Genomic DNA, 18650 nt, shown 5'->3' on the forward strand with positions numbered 1-18650 from the left:
CCATTAGAGTCGAAAAATCCAAGTTTCCACGATTTCGGAATTTCGTTAGCTTTTAAATCAGCTCTGGTTTTTGTAAAAAACGCCACATACGAAACTTAACATGACACAAATGTCGACGTCACAGAAACATTCCAATAAGCCTGTTAATTTTGTTTGTGCCTCAAATTGGATTCCAGGTTCACACAGCTAAAAATCGGAGCTGTTCAAAAAGATGAACTTAAATTCCGAAGTCGTGGAAATTTGGATTTTTCGACTCCAATGGGTTCTCTGGCGTTAGGGAAATTCAGAGCCTCCCAGAACGTCGAAAACGTTAAAATGAGCATTTACAAAATTTTTTTTTTTCCACGGCTTAGGCTTCTCGCAGTGGCTTGCATTAATTTACACAAGTAATCGCGGGAAGTACTTATATGCTCAGAATTTGTTGGGACCGATAGTAGTCCTTGGCAGTGAAGAAAAGTAAAGTCCTTAAAAAAGTTAAAATCTTCCTTTTCACTATTCTTATGATTTTTTTTTCTCTGTTAATTTGTGTGCGTACATTGGGGATAGTACTTGAACTCAGAATTTGTTTAAACCGATAGGAGTTAGGCTTGACAGCTAGGAAAATTCGGAGCCTCCCAGAATCTCAGAAACGTTAAAATAATCATTTTCGGAATTTGTTTATCTTTTTTTTAACAGCTCTGGTTTTTGTTTCAAAAAAAAAATGGCACAACGTCTACATTACAGAAACATTCTAATAAGCCTGATAATTTTCTTTGTGCCTCAAACTGGATTGCAGGTTCACACAGCCGCCGAGCTCAGCTGTTGTGGAATGCATAATAGCACTTCGAGCGTGGACTACGATTTGTCGTAATGTCGATAGGAAAAAGAAACGAAGAATGGAAAAAACGTGTATACGTCGTTAAGAAAAATTCTGATAATATTACAGAGTTATTACATTCCACGGCAGATAACAATATTTATGCCCGGTTCTACAAACCTCGGTTAAATCACTGATTACCCAACCGTAGGTTAAAGTTAACCTCCAAGTTGATCATGGGTTAGAAATGTAAATGTTCCATCGCATTTATTTAGAGCGCAATTTGGGTGAAGTGAAACAATCCTCAATTTAGTCAATTCTAATCGATTAGTCGATTTAGACATAAGACACTTTTTTTTTCAAGGGTATTGAATAGAACCGTCTGAAACTTTGACACACGACTTGGGAGGACCTAGGAATTGTCCTGACACTTTCAAAAATTGAATTTTTTGAAAAAGATTTTTTAACTTAGCCCAGAGCAGAACTAATGGCGTCGAGCTCTCATATTTCGATCGATATCCAATTATTGAAGGCTGTAATATGAGAAACGTAAGTGTCAGGATAATTGTACGACAATTTGTAACACTCTGATAATCGGAAAACTCGCGTTTGAACGGGATAAAGGCAAAAAAAGGGTCTTATGCGCTGCTATGCTGAAATGATGGTAAATACGAGGTCTCGGAGAGAAAATTTAGTTGACACGGAAATCACAGATGGCGCAGGGTGTCCCTCTGCAGTCAATTAGGGCCTCAAAAACTATGAATTCAGGGGACATCTTGAGTTGTACTTCGATTTCTTTATAATTATTGTTAGTTCAACACTCAATGTGATTCGACACAGTTGTCAATATAGAAATGAACGTCGGCAACGTAGGTGTTTAGAAAAACCTTTTGAACGATTCAGTTCGATCGGACGAACAAGTTTCATAAACGATTGACCCCTCGTATCACTTTCATATCACTTTAATAATAATATTAAAGGAATATTACTAGTCCAATTCTCGTCTTGGTAGATAATGTTATCTCAAGCTTGGAATATGCGTTGTTACAATCTGCTGAAAAGGAAATTAAGGAGGAAATAATTTACATTGGCAAGAGTTACACTTTAGACTGTTTATCTCTATAACATAGAAATGAAAATAAAGGTGTACAAAGATCCGTACAAAAATTCGGGATATATTAATGGGATTTGCTCCTTAATAAGTAATGGCGCCTTAAACGCGGAATATGCGCTGTGACTCACATAAAAAAAGGAAATGGAAACAAACGATAATACGTGAGTAAAAAGCTCGGAGGATGTTAAAGGTTGACCTCACTCAGGAGATGAGCTCTTTTTAAAAAATTAAACAAAAATTCGGGATATATAAATCGAATTTGCTCCTTAATAGATAATAATGGCAACTTAAACGTGGAATATGCGCTGTGACCCACATAAAAAGAGGAAATGGAAACAAACGATGATAGTGAGTAAAAAGCTCGGAGGATGTTAAAGGTTGACCTCACTTAAGAGATAAACTCTTTTTAAATAACTCGACATTTTTAATAGTTTTAATCGTGTGACACTAATTTCCAGCCGGAACTGAGTACTCAGCTGTTGCATTATTAAGCTAATTGCTCCGCCGGGTATCTAATTATCGAGAGTTTCTTCCGGTCACGAATGCTCCTCGCAAATGCATCTAAATGCCGGCCAGCACCATTTTATTGCACTTTGCATGCAGAAAGTGCATCGGATGCATAGGGAGGAACATTATGAGCCGAAAATAAGAATACGTGATATTCGAGGGAAAAACAATTCCTGCAGTCTTATTGCTGCGGCTGACGGTACCGAAAAGCGGAAAAAGCCTTTTTATTACGTGATGAGAGTAAAAATAGGAACAGTATGAAAATGATACGAAAATAGGAAATCCGACGTACAGGAAGAAATATTAACGGTTTAAAATAAAAATGTATATTAGGCAAGAGAATGGTTCGTACGGTTTTCTGATTGCAGGTTATTATATTCCAAGCTGCATAAATATTAATTACTTGATAACGGGAAAAAAGGAAAATAATACACCTGTAATATGTCGCGTTTCTCAGTATTTTTTTATAGTGTTTCTTTCTTTTTGCTTTTACTTTAATGAATCTCACGACAAAGGGTCCTATTTCATGGCATTTTTGGGATTTGTGAAGTTCCTTAGGTGGAAATATTTTCACCGCGCTTGATTAAAATTAAAAAAAAAAAAAAAGCCTAATAACTGTGCGATATGTCGAGGCTCGAGCCCGTGTCGCACAAGTGGAATAAACCAAGTTTACGGATCGATTACATCAATTGTCCCAGACCTTGAGGGGTCTCGATCGATTAAGAATTCATTGCACGTACTTGCGTACTTTACGACAGGAGAGAACCTTGCGAGCTCCGGGAATCTCAGACGAGGATTAAAAAAAAAAGAGATAATTAATTAAGGTGAAGAGAAACCCCCTTGAAATCAGTCGATTCGAATACAACACTTTTTTTAAAGAGTATTAGACCAAACTGTTCGAAACTTTGACACGTCACTCCTGATCATCTAAGAATTGTCCTGACACATTCAAAGTTGGGATTTTTCACAAAAAGGTTTTATCTCAGCCCAGACCAGACCCAAAATGGCGTCGAGCTCTCATATTCCGATCGATATACAATTATCGAAGGCTCTGATACGAGAAACGAAAGGGTCAGGACAACTTTACGACAATTTAGAACACTCTGGTAATCGATAATCTCGAATTTGAACGGGATAAAGGCAAAAAAAGTGTTGTATGCGCTTCTATGCCGAAACGATGGTAATACGAGGTCTCGGAGTGAAAATTTAATTGACCTGGAAATCACAAATGGCGCAGGGTGTCCCTCTGCAGTCAATTAGGGCTCCAGAAAGCATGAATCCAGAGAATTTCTGGAGTTTTACTTCGATTTCTTTATAATTATTGTACGAAAACGACAGGTGGAGTATGCCATTTGGTACAATACCCAATACAATTCGATACAGCAGTCAATACAAAAACGAACGTCGGCAACGTAGGTATTTAGAAAAATCTTTATCGACGTCGATCAAGTTCCTCGACGCGTGTCACTTCACCTTAAGCGCAAACGCTTTTCCGGAGATGGAGATTCTTTTTAGGAAGAGGAAAAGTCACGCGATGCGAAATCATCGGCGAATACTGAGAGTTCATTGCGCGGCTTTAATGTGCCCACGTAGTTCTTGCGCAACGAGAATTGCGATTATTCCTTAAAGGAGTTTCTATGGTAGGGAAGAAACAATTTGCGGGGATAAAAGAAACATTTCCGCGCACATGTCCCGCTGAATGTCTAAGAGAAATTTCTCAACCACGTCATTGTCATCCTCCTCGATTATCATTCGTTTAAGAGCAGAGTAGAAAGTCGGCTTTAGTGTTTTGATGCCTGTAAACCGGGAAGGAACACGAGGAGAAATAATGGGGCTAAAGGAGAATTCTTAACGGTGTTAAAATCATTCTCGCTTTAACTCTTTGAGGCACAGTGGTATTAAAAGTGTCCCACCTTTTTAATGCATGAATATGCACGGTGGGACTCTGAGTCCCACCCTATAACGACAAACTTAATTGAATTATTATTTCTTAATCGATAAACTGGTTAAAAATATGTTAAATGCGTTTTGTCAGAAATGAACCATACCAAATTTTCTGTAGGACCTCAATGAATGAGAATGAACATTTTAAAGTCCTGGATTTATTACCACGTCGGCGTAGACGAAGAATATTCGAAAATATTGTATTGACACGACTTTATAAAAATATAAGACAAATTACAAGAGCGAAATTCAAGAACATAATGGACCTACTACGATATATACCACCGGAACATCGTGGATTCTTTAAATACCTTTCACATACACGAAATGTAGACGAGCAGTAAATTGTTTTGTATTTTATGTAGTTAAGAAATGTTCTGAATTGCATAAATATTGTTTCGGAAGTGTTGTAAAGATATATAATAATAAATTGAGTATTATTTTTCTTCAATTTGAAGCATTTTAAATTATGTCGAATGGACCTTGGGCTCTTTCAAATTTTTATAACGACTCTGGTTGTTAATTTTGAAAGTGGCTTAACCCCATTCTTGGTAAGAAAACGCATATTATTCACTTAATAATTGCCATTATTTTAATAGGAACTGTAAATTTAACTCCTTTAGATACACTTAAGCGGTATGACTCATTGGTATCCTGTACGTATATTTTTAATTGCATTGAAACGCAAACCCTTAAATATCTCAATTTAAGTATAAATGGACTTAGACCACTTTCAAAATAAATGACTCATATATATATATTTTTTATTATTAATATATACTGTACTTATTTCTGATATTCATTTCAGATACAAGCCGACGAGATTATGGGGTTTCAGCGGACATGTACAGACGGTGGTGCACAGTGTCATCGGAAGAGTGAAATGCCCCTGGCCAACGGGAGAGCGAGTTTATGTTGCTTTACCGGACGAGACGACCCTGACCTACGATCTGTACCAACCCCTTTCTTCCTTCGAGGGTGAGTGTTCCTATGCGCACTTTATCCCTTTTAGTGCCGGAGGCCGATATATCGGCCCTCGCTGCACTGGCGAAAAGTGCCAGAGCCGATATATCGACTCGGACCTTGTAGCGCTTTACTATTCGCTTTGCGAGAGATCTCTATCTCAAAATAAATTTATAATACGTTATAAATAGTCTAATTTCATTACGAGAGAATTAAAATAACAGTACAACAACACCTATAACAACCTATAACCTCCCTGTAACAACCTATAACCTATAATAATTACTTGTTTCGGATGAGATAATCCGTCCGGCGTCTACCATGTGCCTTGGAGTTATTTTTTATGTTTCTTGTGCAATATTACTTATTTTATTAAAAAATATATTGGAAATTTAAAGTATATACTTTGCAATAAACGGTCTATATAAATTTATGATAAAAAGATTATTTTTCCTATGTGCAATTACGTTTTGAAACAGAGAACACAATTTTTATTTTTTTTTTATCACTTATACCTTTGTTATTTATGTAATTTTCAATTAATATAGAAAAGTTAGCGTCACTGTTTTATTCTCTATTTTGTCCTTAATACCCTGCTTTTTGAATTATGTAAATATTGCTTTTCGTTTGGTTTTTATGAGCCTTTTTCCAAATCCTAGTAAAATCGTAAAATTCGGCCGGTTATCTTCGCATAAGCACCTCTTTTTCGCCCGACACTGAAAGGGTTATTCTACCTCAAGGAAAATGAACATTAATATAACGTAATAGCGACGTATATGAAGATCGACTTACGTTAAGGTGAAGCGAAACCCCTTTCAAATCAATCGACTCGAATAACACTTTTTTTAAGGGCGTTGGATTGATCCGTCTAATACTTTGACGTATATGAAGATCGACTTACGTTAAGGTGAAGAGAAACCCCCTTCAAATCAATCCACTCGAATGAGACACTTGTTTTTTTGTAAGATGATATGAAAGGCGCTGAGAAATTCAATCGAGGTCGATTAATTAAAATTCATCTATACCCTTCTTGGTGGTAACGTCATTTTCAATACTCAAGGGGTAACATAAGCTGGCGCGTCACGTTACCGGCATTTATATTTATGTTGAAGTCTTTTACTGTTCACGTTGAGAATGATTCGAAATGAAGCGTTCCATGTGTCATTTCGGTAAAGTAACGATGAAAAGATCGACATAAAACTATCGATATCCTGTGAATTCATTATTCTAACGACTGTTCAGGACCAAAGTCGCCATCTGTGACATCTAGCTGCAACTAAATGTTTGCTCTAGATATAGGTGTTAGGCACAAGACAAGCCAGCATTCTCTTGCAACCGTTAGTGAAAGTATTTCCCATATTTTCTCATCTGACTCTGTAATATTCCACTTCTACGGTATTCTTAATTGTTCGAGCTAGGTCTTGAAACTCTTCATTATCGATTCAAAGCCTCCAAGAAGCGTGAAACATCGAAAACGTTCCCGTACCACGCCACGTTGGCTCTAGTCCACGATAAATAAACAAATTTTTTTATGAAAAATGAAATGTCCCGAGTATTAGAACCTCTACTCTGGGGGCCTCCATATTCCTGTGGTAAAATTTGAAACTAATCGGTACACCCAATTCGGTGAATACTTTCCCCAACCATTTGACTTCTCAGATGTATATATAGGCTGACTCTTTTACATCACTTTAAATCTCAATGTAATCAATGAAATTTCAGACGATGTCACGATAGCCATCTGTCCCGGAATCGGCAACAGCTCCGAGAGTGTCTACGTTAAGACTTTCGTCCACTTCGTCCAGTATCACGGTTATCGGTGTGCAGTACTTAATCATATCGGGGTTCTCGCCAATGTCAAGCTTACTTCCCCGAGGATATTCACTTACGGTATGTACGAGTTAATTTTGGAATACGTGGTACAATATTGACGGGGGGTGGGCTTTGATTTGCAGAATTTACTCAGGAACGAGACCTTCGCGTTTTGAGGCCAGGGTCGACCCCTTTTTGTGCTTGTCTTAGAAGAAAAAAACTATTGGGTTTTGCATTACGAGTCTCGTGCGAATCTCTTCTAGGTCAATGGTTTCATGGCCCCATTTTGCGCTTGTCTTGGGAAAAAATCTATTGGGTTTTGCATGACGAGTCTGGAGCGAATCTCCTCTAGCTCAATGGTTTGATGAATTCAAACCTGCCGTTGAACTACAAAATTTCATCGAGGTCGTTCTACATTTTTTATTATACCTCGCACGCTTAAGGTGATATGAAAGGGTCATTCTATATGTATGAAACGTGAAATTATTTATAATACTTTTCTCCAAACTGGATCCACCAAATCATTTGAAACCTCAGCATGTGATTATGCAGGTTCTAAGGAAGAACCCGATGCTTGTGAAATTTCATTTTTCACGAAAAAATAATGTGATCTTGGCTCCAGTCCAGGATAAATTTAAGAAATTTTGTCTTTGAAAAATGAAATTTCACGAGCATCGCGTTCTTTTTTAGGGCCTTCATAATCACGTGCTTAAGTTTCAATTGATTCGGTGCACGCCCAGTTCGGAGAAAAGCTGTATAAATATTATATTTCAACGTTTTATAGATATTGAATGACACTTTCATGTTACCTTAATAAATTGTATCATTTAACAATGAAAATTGTGCAAAATCATGGGTCGCATAGCAGAACGAAAGCAGACATTAACCATATCTAGGTAATTGCGAATATTTTTTGAAATGAGAATTGTATCACCTCTGACTCTGTACATTATCCTAAATGGTATATTTTATATTAAACAGTATATTTAGTTTCTTATTTTTGGTTGTTGCTATTTTTTTTTTTGGCGAGCAGGATGTAATCTTTCGGGGAAACGGAAATTTTGACAAACTTGATATACATTGTACTGTGCCATAAAAAGTACACTTGAACCGCTTTCAAATGAGTTCATGCAAGGCTGATAATGTCGCGACAAGACTGTTTAGTGTAATGGATTGCAAGAGGTAGAAGTACTACTGGAAGAGATCAATTTATACGGTTTATGGAACTCATCCTTTAACGCCATCGACCGACCCGTAATGTTGATTAATGACGATGATGTATCTCTTTTTCAGCCCACCGATTAGGCGGGGACTGATAGCTATTAAACTCGCGTGGTTAATTCATGGTGCGTTTCTTAAATCATGATGCAGGCCACACGGACGATTATCACGCGATGCTGCTGAACCTGTTGGAGAAACACCCGAATACGAGGGTTGTTTGCATCGGGTTCAGTTTAGGTGGGAACATCGTGACCAAGTACATCGGAGAACGAGGGACGAACAAGCTGCCCAACATCATCGGTGGCATTTCCATTTGTCAAGGCTACAATGCCATAGAGTAAGTGCAGAGTCTTTAAATAGTTAAGATGATATTAAAGGCGCTAAGAAATTCAATCGAGGTTGATAAAATAAAATCCATCTATACCCTTTTTGGTGGTAACGTCATTTTGAATACTTAAGTGGCATCATAAGCTGGCGCGTCCCGTTACCGACATTTATATTTATGTTGAAGTCTTTTACAGTCCACGTTGAGAATTACATAATCTGTGAAGCTTTTCATATGTCATTTCGGTAAAGTAACGATGAAGAGATCAACGTAAAACTGTCGATATCCCGTGAATTCATTATTCCAACGACTGTTCAAGACCAACGTCGCCATCTGTGACATCTAGCTGCAACTAAATGTTTGCTCTAATCATAGGTGTTAACCACAAGACAAGCCAGTAATCTCTTGCAATCGTTTTTTTCACTCAATTTTCCCGCAATTTTCCCATCTGACTGTAATATTTCATAATACTCTTAATGCCGAACGTCTCATGCCCAAGTATAATTGTTGCAAGTTTAGTGTAAGAGTTTGATCGTTGAAGCAAATTACTCTAACTAGTCGTTTTGCAAGTACCTTCGGCTTAATTCGCTGCACATGTACTGTCAGTGTAAACGCAACAGTAAACTGCACAAGCAAGAAGTGCCGCAGGTTTCTTATTAATGGACCCGGACCTTGAATTTTTTTTCTTGGACGTTATATGAATTAAATAGAAGTAATCTTAACGAATCGTCCGATGGTTCCGATGGAGCTTCGAGAGCCTCGCCCTCGCGAAATGAAAGAACAAGAGAGGAAGAAATGAGTTTAATGATTAATATTTTTTTTCCCCCCTAGGGGCACAAAGTTTCTGCTCAACTGGCAGAACTTCAGGCGCTTCTACTTCTACGTGATGACCGAATCGATGAGGAACATCATCCTGAAGCACAAGCACGTCCTTCTCTCGGAGGAAGTGAAACGACGACATGGCCTCAACGAACGGGAAATCATTTCCGCGGCGACCTTACCCGAGCTCGACGAAGCTTACACAAGAAAGGTGTGGAAGTCGTCCCGAAATTCTATTAGCAGTCAATCATACCTCGTTTTGTCGTCAGAGTTCGCGACTCACTGGTTAAGTGTGTCTCTTTGCTTAATGACTTCACGATTTTATAGCGACCCTCTCTGTGATGACGAAACGAAGCAACTGGTGACTGTAGATCTTTCTGGCGTAATCTGGATAGAAATATCTACCAGGGTCTGTTTAACCCTTAACGCTCCGACTTTTAATTGAGCCGCTCAGTGCACACATCGACTAACTCCACTTTTTGAAAAATCTTAAATTTAGGTGTCAAAGCACTTGGTATAGTCATAACTTTTTATATTTATAATATCTTTCCTGATTAATAGAGATTAACACCATTAATCGGCAAAATTTTTTTGGGCATTGAATAATAAGTAATTTATTTCAGAAGCCATTTTGATTAACTCCATACTCTAATGTAAATCGTAGACGAATACCTGGCAGTATAGTATTATTGGATTATCTGTTGCGGCCGTACATCGACGCTTTTTTTTTTTTAAACAGCCGAAGATGCTTTCCCCCTTTCAACAATATGAGTAATAAAATCGCATCAGCAAACAGATAGAAAGAAGCGCAATGCAGACGGTAGTTGGTATAACAGTGATCTCTCACGCTGAATGTTACTGTATACTTCACCAATATTACACGGACTACATATTTGTTGGTCTTTTCAACATTACTCCCTGATTGTTTTTAAAGAACTAAATATTATGCCGTTATAATCAAGATGAGGGAAACTAATAACAATGTGGATGTGGAAAGCAGGGATGATTCTTCAATATGATTTATCAGCAGAAAGTCTGGGGCAAGAAGACATTTATCGTATTTCTCGGATTCATCTGATTGCAACGGTACAAATTCCCCAACAAACACATCGATTGGGAGGAAAAGTAGTCGTAATCCTGATAAATGGGCACGAAATTTACAAAAGCATAACAGAACAAAAGGTTTGGCATACAGGAATAGGGGAGGAAATTTAATACCTGCAAAAACATTTGTCGATATAAAATGCAGACGATTATTTTTTGGCTATTCTTTCTTATTAATTTTATATACCGTTATATGAAAACTATAACTGTATTTATGTATTCTACATTATATAGGAATTTTAAAAAAGAATCTACATTACTTCATCGCATTTCTCAACTTTTTGTTTTATGGAGTTAATCAATGTGTGCACTGAGCGGGTCAATTGTGAATATCGACCGGCAACTCCAACTTATTCTCATGATACTTCGACTTGCAAGTTTTTATGTGCCAGTGCTCGAGAGGCACACTTGGAGCGTTAAGGATTAATTTCAAACACGTGAAAGTATAATAATTCATCCTTTGATTACAAACAGGTGCACAACTTCCGGTCGGTGAATGACATGTACAAATGGAGCAGTTGCATTTCATATTTGGACGGCGTTAATACTCCCATGGTGTTCATCAATGCGTTGGATGACCCGCTCGTTCCGGAACCGCTATTGGAGCCTATCAAGGACTTCGCAAGTGAGCTTGATTAATTGATTAATTGATTTACTTAATCTTTTTATATGATACCTTTGGAGACGTTCTAGGTTCTCTCTTGTGTGACCATTTAAGCGGTACCTTTGGGCCCCACTAACCCTTCTGACTTATTGAACACGAGCGGACATGAATATCTTCTCGTTATATACTTTATTGGTATCATTAAAGTATCATATAATCATATCATTTATTGGTCATCATATAATTTAATGGTACTATATCGTATATCCGTAAGGCAGGCATTCATAAACGCTAGTGCAAAAAAGGAACATGTTCATTGTGGTCATTAAAGCATTTAATATTTCTTTGAGTAATACATTCGGTCATTCCAACAGTGCTGTCGTTTGTTTAAATGATCTTTGTAGTAATATCATAAGCAGGGCACTGAAAGTTGGCTAGGAATGTAATCATCGTCTGTGGTCTTTTTCCATCTGGAAATCTGAGAGTTGATTTTCTAATTCTAGTCTAATGAAAATGATAAAAGGGAGCAATTTAGGCGATTTCCTAACTTTTTATAAGGTGAAAATATGAGATACTTCACGTGAGATTGCTTGACAAGAAGTTATTGTGTCAAATCACGATATGCGAGAGAAAGGAACATGTGAAGGGAAAAAGAAAAAAAACCCCAAGCAATGAACACGTAAATTTCTTACAAATTTAGAACAATGAAGTTCATTAAAATGTAATATGGCTTACATAGTTGCGTTCGCGTTATTTGATGCCAATGAATATGAACTATCGGTTACGCGAATAGGGGAGAGAGTACTTCGATATATTTCTGATCCATATTCTATTTGAAAAAGTCAATTCCGCAACTGTAATACTTGACGGTATATTAATAGTAATATCGTTTGTCGCTCCGTAACGTTCTTTTCTTATTTCTTTACTATGTCATTTCTGACACCTGCAGCTTTTCATAATTCTTCATATTTACGGTATGAGGTATAAATTAAAATTATTTCTTAAGAGTAATACATAATCACACGTATGGTACGTCCACGGTAAAAATAATTCTTCCATACTTTCAGTCTAGGGATTTGCATTTTCACTCTAAGGATACAAACTCTGGGGAATACCTTTTTATTATGCCATTTATGAAACTTGCAGCTTTTCATAATTCTTTATATTTATGATATGAGGTACAAATTGAAATTATTTCTTAAGAATAATAGATAATCACACGTGTGGTATGTCCATGGAAAAAATCATTCTTCCATACTTTCAGTCTAGGGATTTGCATTTTCACTCTAAGGATACAAACTCTGGGGAATATCCCCACTTGAGATAAAAGTGCGAGAAGTGAGTACTCTCCCCAAATATGTTGATACCATTTTTCAGAAACTCAGTATTTACAGCATAAAAGATTGCCGGAAAACGATAGAACTTTTGGAACGACCTAATTCTTGAGAATATTTCTGTTTCCATTTTGTATGATCGTTTAAATGAATTCCCTCTCTTTTTTTCTTTCAGAGAATCGTTCGAACGCGCTGTATGTGGAATTGGCACATGGTGGTCATTTGGGCTTTTACGAGGGTGGCTTGGTGTACCCGAACCCCATTACATGGTTGGACCGCACCCTGGTATCCCTGGTGGGGTCTATCACCATGGTGCAGGCAGACAAAGCTCTGAAGGTTTCTTAAGTTCCCCTGGAGTTTGCCGAACACTCGCACGAGGTTGCTTCTGGCTACCGACAGGAAGGGAGTCCTCTCAGTCGACGGAGACCCCCGAAATTCGCGGGTACATAATCGCAGCTTTCCGGCACTTTTGTCCGACTCGCTGAGAGGCCCACGGAGAGACGACCTCGGATCCGAGAATCCAGTCGTGAGCTTCCGACCCCTGAAAGAGCGAAATGGTCCTCGCCGTATATCTTATAATTTTCTGCCAATCTCGAAAACTCGCCTCGATTTTGAAATTGATAAAGGGAACCCTCTCGGTTGACGGCGACGCCCAAAATTTGTGGAAACAATCGCAGCTTTCCGGCACTTTTGTCCGACTCGCTGAGAGGCCTACGGAGAGACGACCTCGGACCAGAAAGTTTAGCCGTGAGCTTTTGATTCCTGAAACAGCGAAGTGGTCCTCGCCGTATATCTTATAATTTTCTGCCGATCTCGGAAACTTTCTTCAATTTTGAAATTGCTAAAGGGAACCCTCCCGGTCAATGGAGACACTCAGAATTCGCAGCTACTTAATCTTGGTTTTACATCGTTTTCACTGACGGTGACCGATCAACGAGAGAATTACCTCAAAATCGAGTTGCAAGTTATCGTTCGCCGAAAGAGCGAAGTGACCCTCCCCACATATCCTGTAATTTTCTATTAATCTCAGATACGCGCCATGAGTTTGAAATTTTTATTGGGAACCTTTGCAGTCGACGGAGATACTCCGAATTCGCGGCTACCTAATCGTGATTTTACGACATTTTTATTAACAATGACAGATCCACGAGGAAATGACTTCGAAATCGAGTTGCGAATTTTCGATCACTGAAAGAGCGAAGTGATCCTCGCCACATATCCTGTAATTTTCTATTAATCTCAGATATGAGGCCTATTTTCAATTTGTTATAGGGCACCCTCTCAGCCAACGGTGACAAAAAATTGTCGGTTACATAATCGCGGTTTTACATCGTTTTTTTTTTATTCAACGACAAAGCCACGAGAATTTACCTTTTACTTAAGAGTCTGAGCATGAGTTTTCGGTTCCATTTTGCACATCCAATAATTGCTCGTTGATCTCAATTACAGTTTAGATTGAGTTTTTGGAAATTTCTAATTAGGGCGTGGGCTCTGAATATTGTTTAATCGCGTTCTTATAGATGATCAATTTCAGGGTAAGTGTATATATGAACCGTGTAAGGTGTTTTTCGAAATTCGGGTCCTTAAGGTCTTCTCTATTCAGCCATTTTTTTTTTTTTTTTTAAGCAACGTTGAAGTGTGAATGTATTTATCTGTATCGCAAAGGAGATATCATTTATCAATGTTGAAAGCAACGTGTTGCATAAACTGTCAGCTTTTGGATATACAGGATGAACTTCTTTGAAGGGAGTTGAATTTTGAAAAACGCCAAAAAGAATGCTGATAAAGCGAGGCTTTATGGAAATTGATTTAGCGAGGTTTGTCAGCATCTGGGTTAAATAATTATTAGAGTCAATGCAGGTTATTTGCAGTTATTTTCGTCAAGTAGACAAGTTTTGCATTTTGTTGCTCTCAGACATGTCCTCGATGATGTATGCAACATTAAAAGAGTCCTTTATTTTTCCCTCCATTTGCGAATTTGGACTTCGGAGCAATTTTTATTAGGTCAATGTCGACTGCACGCGAATCCGTGAATACTGTACATTCATTGAAATACGTGAAAAACCGTATAAATTTATAAATCGTAACGAGTACGCAATAAAGCGCCGTGTATACATTAAATTGCGATATGTAATTGAGGAAGATTTATTATCGGTTCGAGTGGTCATCCCTTATAATGGTTTTGTTAACACATTCGCGACCGCTGACGTGAATTCACGTCATTTTAAATTCTATTCCTGATTGCAGCTGACGTGAATTCACGTCCATAACAATACACGATAAAAGTTTGCGGCAACCAGTTTAAGAATTTCATTATTTTCGCCGGTACTCAGTATTTGAAACGGACAAAATTTGCCGGTCACGAATGTGTTAAGCAGATCCATTATTGCATTTCATTGTCTCTCGAGAGTGCTCTTGATGATGTATACAATATTGAAAGTCGTCCCTTTTTTGCATTTACGAATTTTCCGAGTTTGGCGTTCGGTACAATCTCTGCCGACGTCGATTACACAAACTTTCGAGACGTATACATTTGTAGGAAAACTGATGTTACCGTTAAGACTTAGAAATTGTTAGAAATATGCGATAATGTGTCGCGTACACCTCAAATTGCGGCACATAATCGTAGGGGACATTGTTTGCCGCAGTTTCTACCAAGGAAAGAATTGATTGTATTTCATTTATTCTCAGATGTACTCACGATAATGTTGTATACAACATTGAAAGATTCGTTTCTCTTTGCATTTCCAGATTTCCGAAGTCTGGACTTCGGAGTAAACCCTGCCAAGTCTACGTCGACTGCACAGAAATTTGCGGGAAGTGTACATTTGTAACAATACTTATAAAACTGTATAAAAAAAAGAAAAAGACTTGGAAATTGCGACAAGTACGCGATAACGTGCTATGTACATATTAAATTGCGGCATATATTCCTCGTCGAAATAATCGCGACACCTGGAATTATAATCAGAGACGATGATATATTATTTAGGATAATGTAAAGAGATAGTGATTTGATTTTGGTTTGAAAAAGAAAAAATACTTGCAATTACCGAGGTGTGGTCATGGTCTCCTTTCATTGTGTTAAACAATATACGTCGTTATCAAAGATGTTCAGCTTTGACTTTTGGGTGTTTCCAGTTTTTGGCGAACAGTCTATAATCGAGGACATTTCTTTTGTTTTTCTCGTACTTTCTGTTAAGCAAATCATTCTTGCATTTCATTTATTTTTAAATATGCTCTTGGTAATGTTGTATACAGCATTGGAAGTTTTATTTTTGTTTTTTGCATTTACGGTTATCCGAAGTTTAGGCTTCGGAGCAAACTCTGCCAGGTTCACGTCGACTGTGCGCAGATAGGCGACGATTATTAATTCGTAGTATTTGTTAAACCGCTTAAACACGAGGTTTGTTCGCTTTGTCTACATTTTCTACCCTCGAGGGTAACGAGGGTATTACACTTTTCTTGAAAAGTGCAGAAGGGTAGATACACTTTCATTGGCATCCCGAACTTCGGAAAGCTCAAGAAAATACAAGATGGCCGCTTTAGCGGGACAGTCTGCGATTTTGGAGCTATTCTAAAATTCACAATTTATTCCATTCCAACCGCAGTTACGCGGTAATACACAATAATTGTAAATAAATAAATTACAAATCAGTACATAGTTTGTAATGAATAATGATTGTACAATCTTTCAAAGATTACATAGAATATTGAAACGCTAAATCGTTCTATACACGAGGAGGATGTATTAATCATTATTTCTATTTATATTACGTTGAGATCTTGGGACAAACTTTGTATTTTCGTGTTTGTTTGTCTTTTCAATTTTGACACTTGCCGTCGAATTTACGGCCTACACTTTTACATAACATCTTACCCTCGTTCGGGATCGAGGGTAGAAAGTGTAGCTAAAGTCTATCCTCGAGGTAGATGCCCTTCGAAAACGAACGTCTGCGTCACTTCCGTCAAAACGAACACCAAAGTGTACACTTTTCGTAAAAGTGGAGGCAAAACGAACAAACCTATAGGTTTGTTCGCGTTGACTGCACTTTCTATACTTGAGGGTAACGAGGGTACTACACTTTTCTTGAAAAGTGCAGAAGGGTAGATACACTTTCATCGACATCCCGAACGCCGGAAACCTCACGAAAGTCCAAGATGAACGATTTAGTAAAGAGGTACGCGATTTTGTGGTTATCCGTATCGGACGATGACGAATACGAAAATGTAATGCTTCTTCCAGCCTTCCTTCTTGAGTTGTCTTCGTTTTCTTCAAATCCTACAGTTCGTTCTATTACCTTGTAATTGTAGAAGATGAAAATTCCTTTCACGAATTTCAGGTATCGAGAATCAATAAGGGTCAGAATATTATTGCAGTAGAATGAAAAACAATTTAACTACAAGAGGGAAAAATTATAGTTTAGTTCATTCCAACCGCGGTTACGTAGTAATATATAATTATTGTAAATTGCTTCAAACATTACGTACTAAACTAAAACGCTAAATCGTTCTATACACGAAGAAGATGCATTAATAATTACTTCTGTTTGTATTACGTTGAGACGTTAGCATAAATTTTGTATTTTCCTGTTTGTTGGTCTTTTCAATTTTGAAATTTACCGTCAAATTCGCGGGTTACCCTTCTTGCACTTGCTCGGGATATCGAGGGTAGAAAGTGTAGAGGAAGTGTACCCTCCGGGTAGATGCCCTCCCAAAAGAAACGCCAAAGTGTACACTTTTCGTAAAAGTGGAGGCAGAACGAACGAACCTATGGACATTTTAATTTGTACACAGTTACGCACTGCGTACTTAATTTAGTAAATGGCGATATGTAACCGAGACGGAAGGGCGAAATTTTTTTTAACGCAAGATGCGCTCAAGAAATTCTTGTTTAAACTCCGTCGAAACGGTCGAATTCTAGATAGGCTCGAGAATAGATGTAAATCCATATTTGTACATTTTTCTAAATCCACGAGACTAGGATTTGGTCGGACTGTCTTAAGTGAGATCTCGGCGAGGTGCGAGGTCAGGGAGTGCGAGAAATTTCTAATATTTTTTACTTATCCCGTGCAACAAATATTAATATTCACCCGTATTAGTCTCTCGGTGATCCCGATACATTGATGGCTGTTTATATTTACGAATTTTATTGAATATATATGTATGTATATGTTACCGTGAACTATTTGAATGTTGACATTCACCGGTGAAAGTCGACATTCTCCAGATTTCGGTGTTTCACTGTAACATGTATATATTCAGGACGCGAAGGTATGATAATTCTGTACGAATGAATGCGCGAGATAAGCGAAGAAATTAAACCATTATTTTATACACGACCCAGGATTTGATATGAAAAACGGTAATCAGAATGTGGCCCCTCCAGTCTGTAAATGGATAGAAGAAGAATCTCTCTTATCTGTGACGCGATTTTCACCCTCGCAAAAATATTAGCTCGTACTCGCGAATAGGTCGTTTCGTAAAACTCCCTTTGAATGTCGCAGAATGTTCGTGTTTGGTGTGCATGAAAGTGGAACCAAAAAAGAAGAGAAAAAAAAACGAAAAAAAAAAGATATAAAAGGAGTGAAAATTCTGAGAGTGAAAACGAAAGACGTGTTGATACTTTTCTACATCTTGTAGCGGGTGGGTAATCAGTGGAAATTAGTGGCAACCACGCACCAAGGGAGAAAGAGGAAAAGAAGGGAAAAGTTACTTCGGGCTTCTCGAAATGACGGAAAAATGACATAGATCGTCATTTTTCATTTCATCCCATCCGGATGTGATTCTCCACTTCCTCTTGACATAAAAACGACTGAATTACAAAAATGATAAGGAGGCACTTTTACCTTCTTTCTAGGAAAACAAAATTGAAGGATTGAAACATTCACAAGTCTCTCCTTGGTGCTCGGATTTCTTCGTGCAGCTATTTTTTCTTAATCGATAATTTATTATATATGATTACACCCTGCAACGTCAAGTGACAATAATTTAACAAGAAATCGTATGGTAATGAAACGAAGTGCCTATGTTCTATCACTGGGGAGGAAAAAAAAAAAGCATTCCTGAAAATAGAAAAGACGTTTGTCTGCATATATATTTATATG

General features: G+C 37.8%; 1 protein-coding gene across 2 annotated transcripts in view; it reads left to right on the forward strand.

Moving 5' to 3' along the window:
- The window catches only part of LOC105702917 (abhydrolase domain-containing protein 2), a 29644-nt gene extending 13441 nt beyond the window's left edge, over positions 1-16203 (forward strand). The window contains exons 2-8 of one of the 2 annotated variants that reach the window (XR_001104324.2): positions 5170-5339; positions 7047-7214; positions 8508-8694; positions 9514-9712; positions 11080-11230; positions 12719-12985; positions 15295-16203. Coding sequence is in view for 1 of the 2 variants with exons in the window: in XM_012430876.2 (XP_012286299.1) it covers positions 5170-5339; positions 7047-7214; positions 8508-8694; positions 9514-9712; positions 11080-11230; positions 12719-12888 (1045 nt within the window). In the remaining variant the exon portion in view is untranslated. Of the gene's footprint in view, positions 1-5169; positions 5340-7046; positions 7215-8507; positions 8695-9513; positions 9713-11079; positions 11231-12718 lie in introns of both variants that reach the window. The other variant, XM_012430876.2, reaches the window with a different exon arrangement.
- Positions 16204-18650: the final 2447 nt, after the last annotated feature.

Source organism: Orussus abietinus, unplaced genomic scaffold (genome assembly GCF_000612105.2).
Source record: "Orussus abietinus isolate OABI.00-Male unplaced genomic scaffold, Oabi_2.0 scaffold540, whole genome shotgun sequence".
In the NCBI taxonomy this organism is placed as follows: Eukaryota; Metazoa; Arthropoda; class Insecta; order Hymenoptera; family Orussidae; genus Orussus; species Orussus abietinus.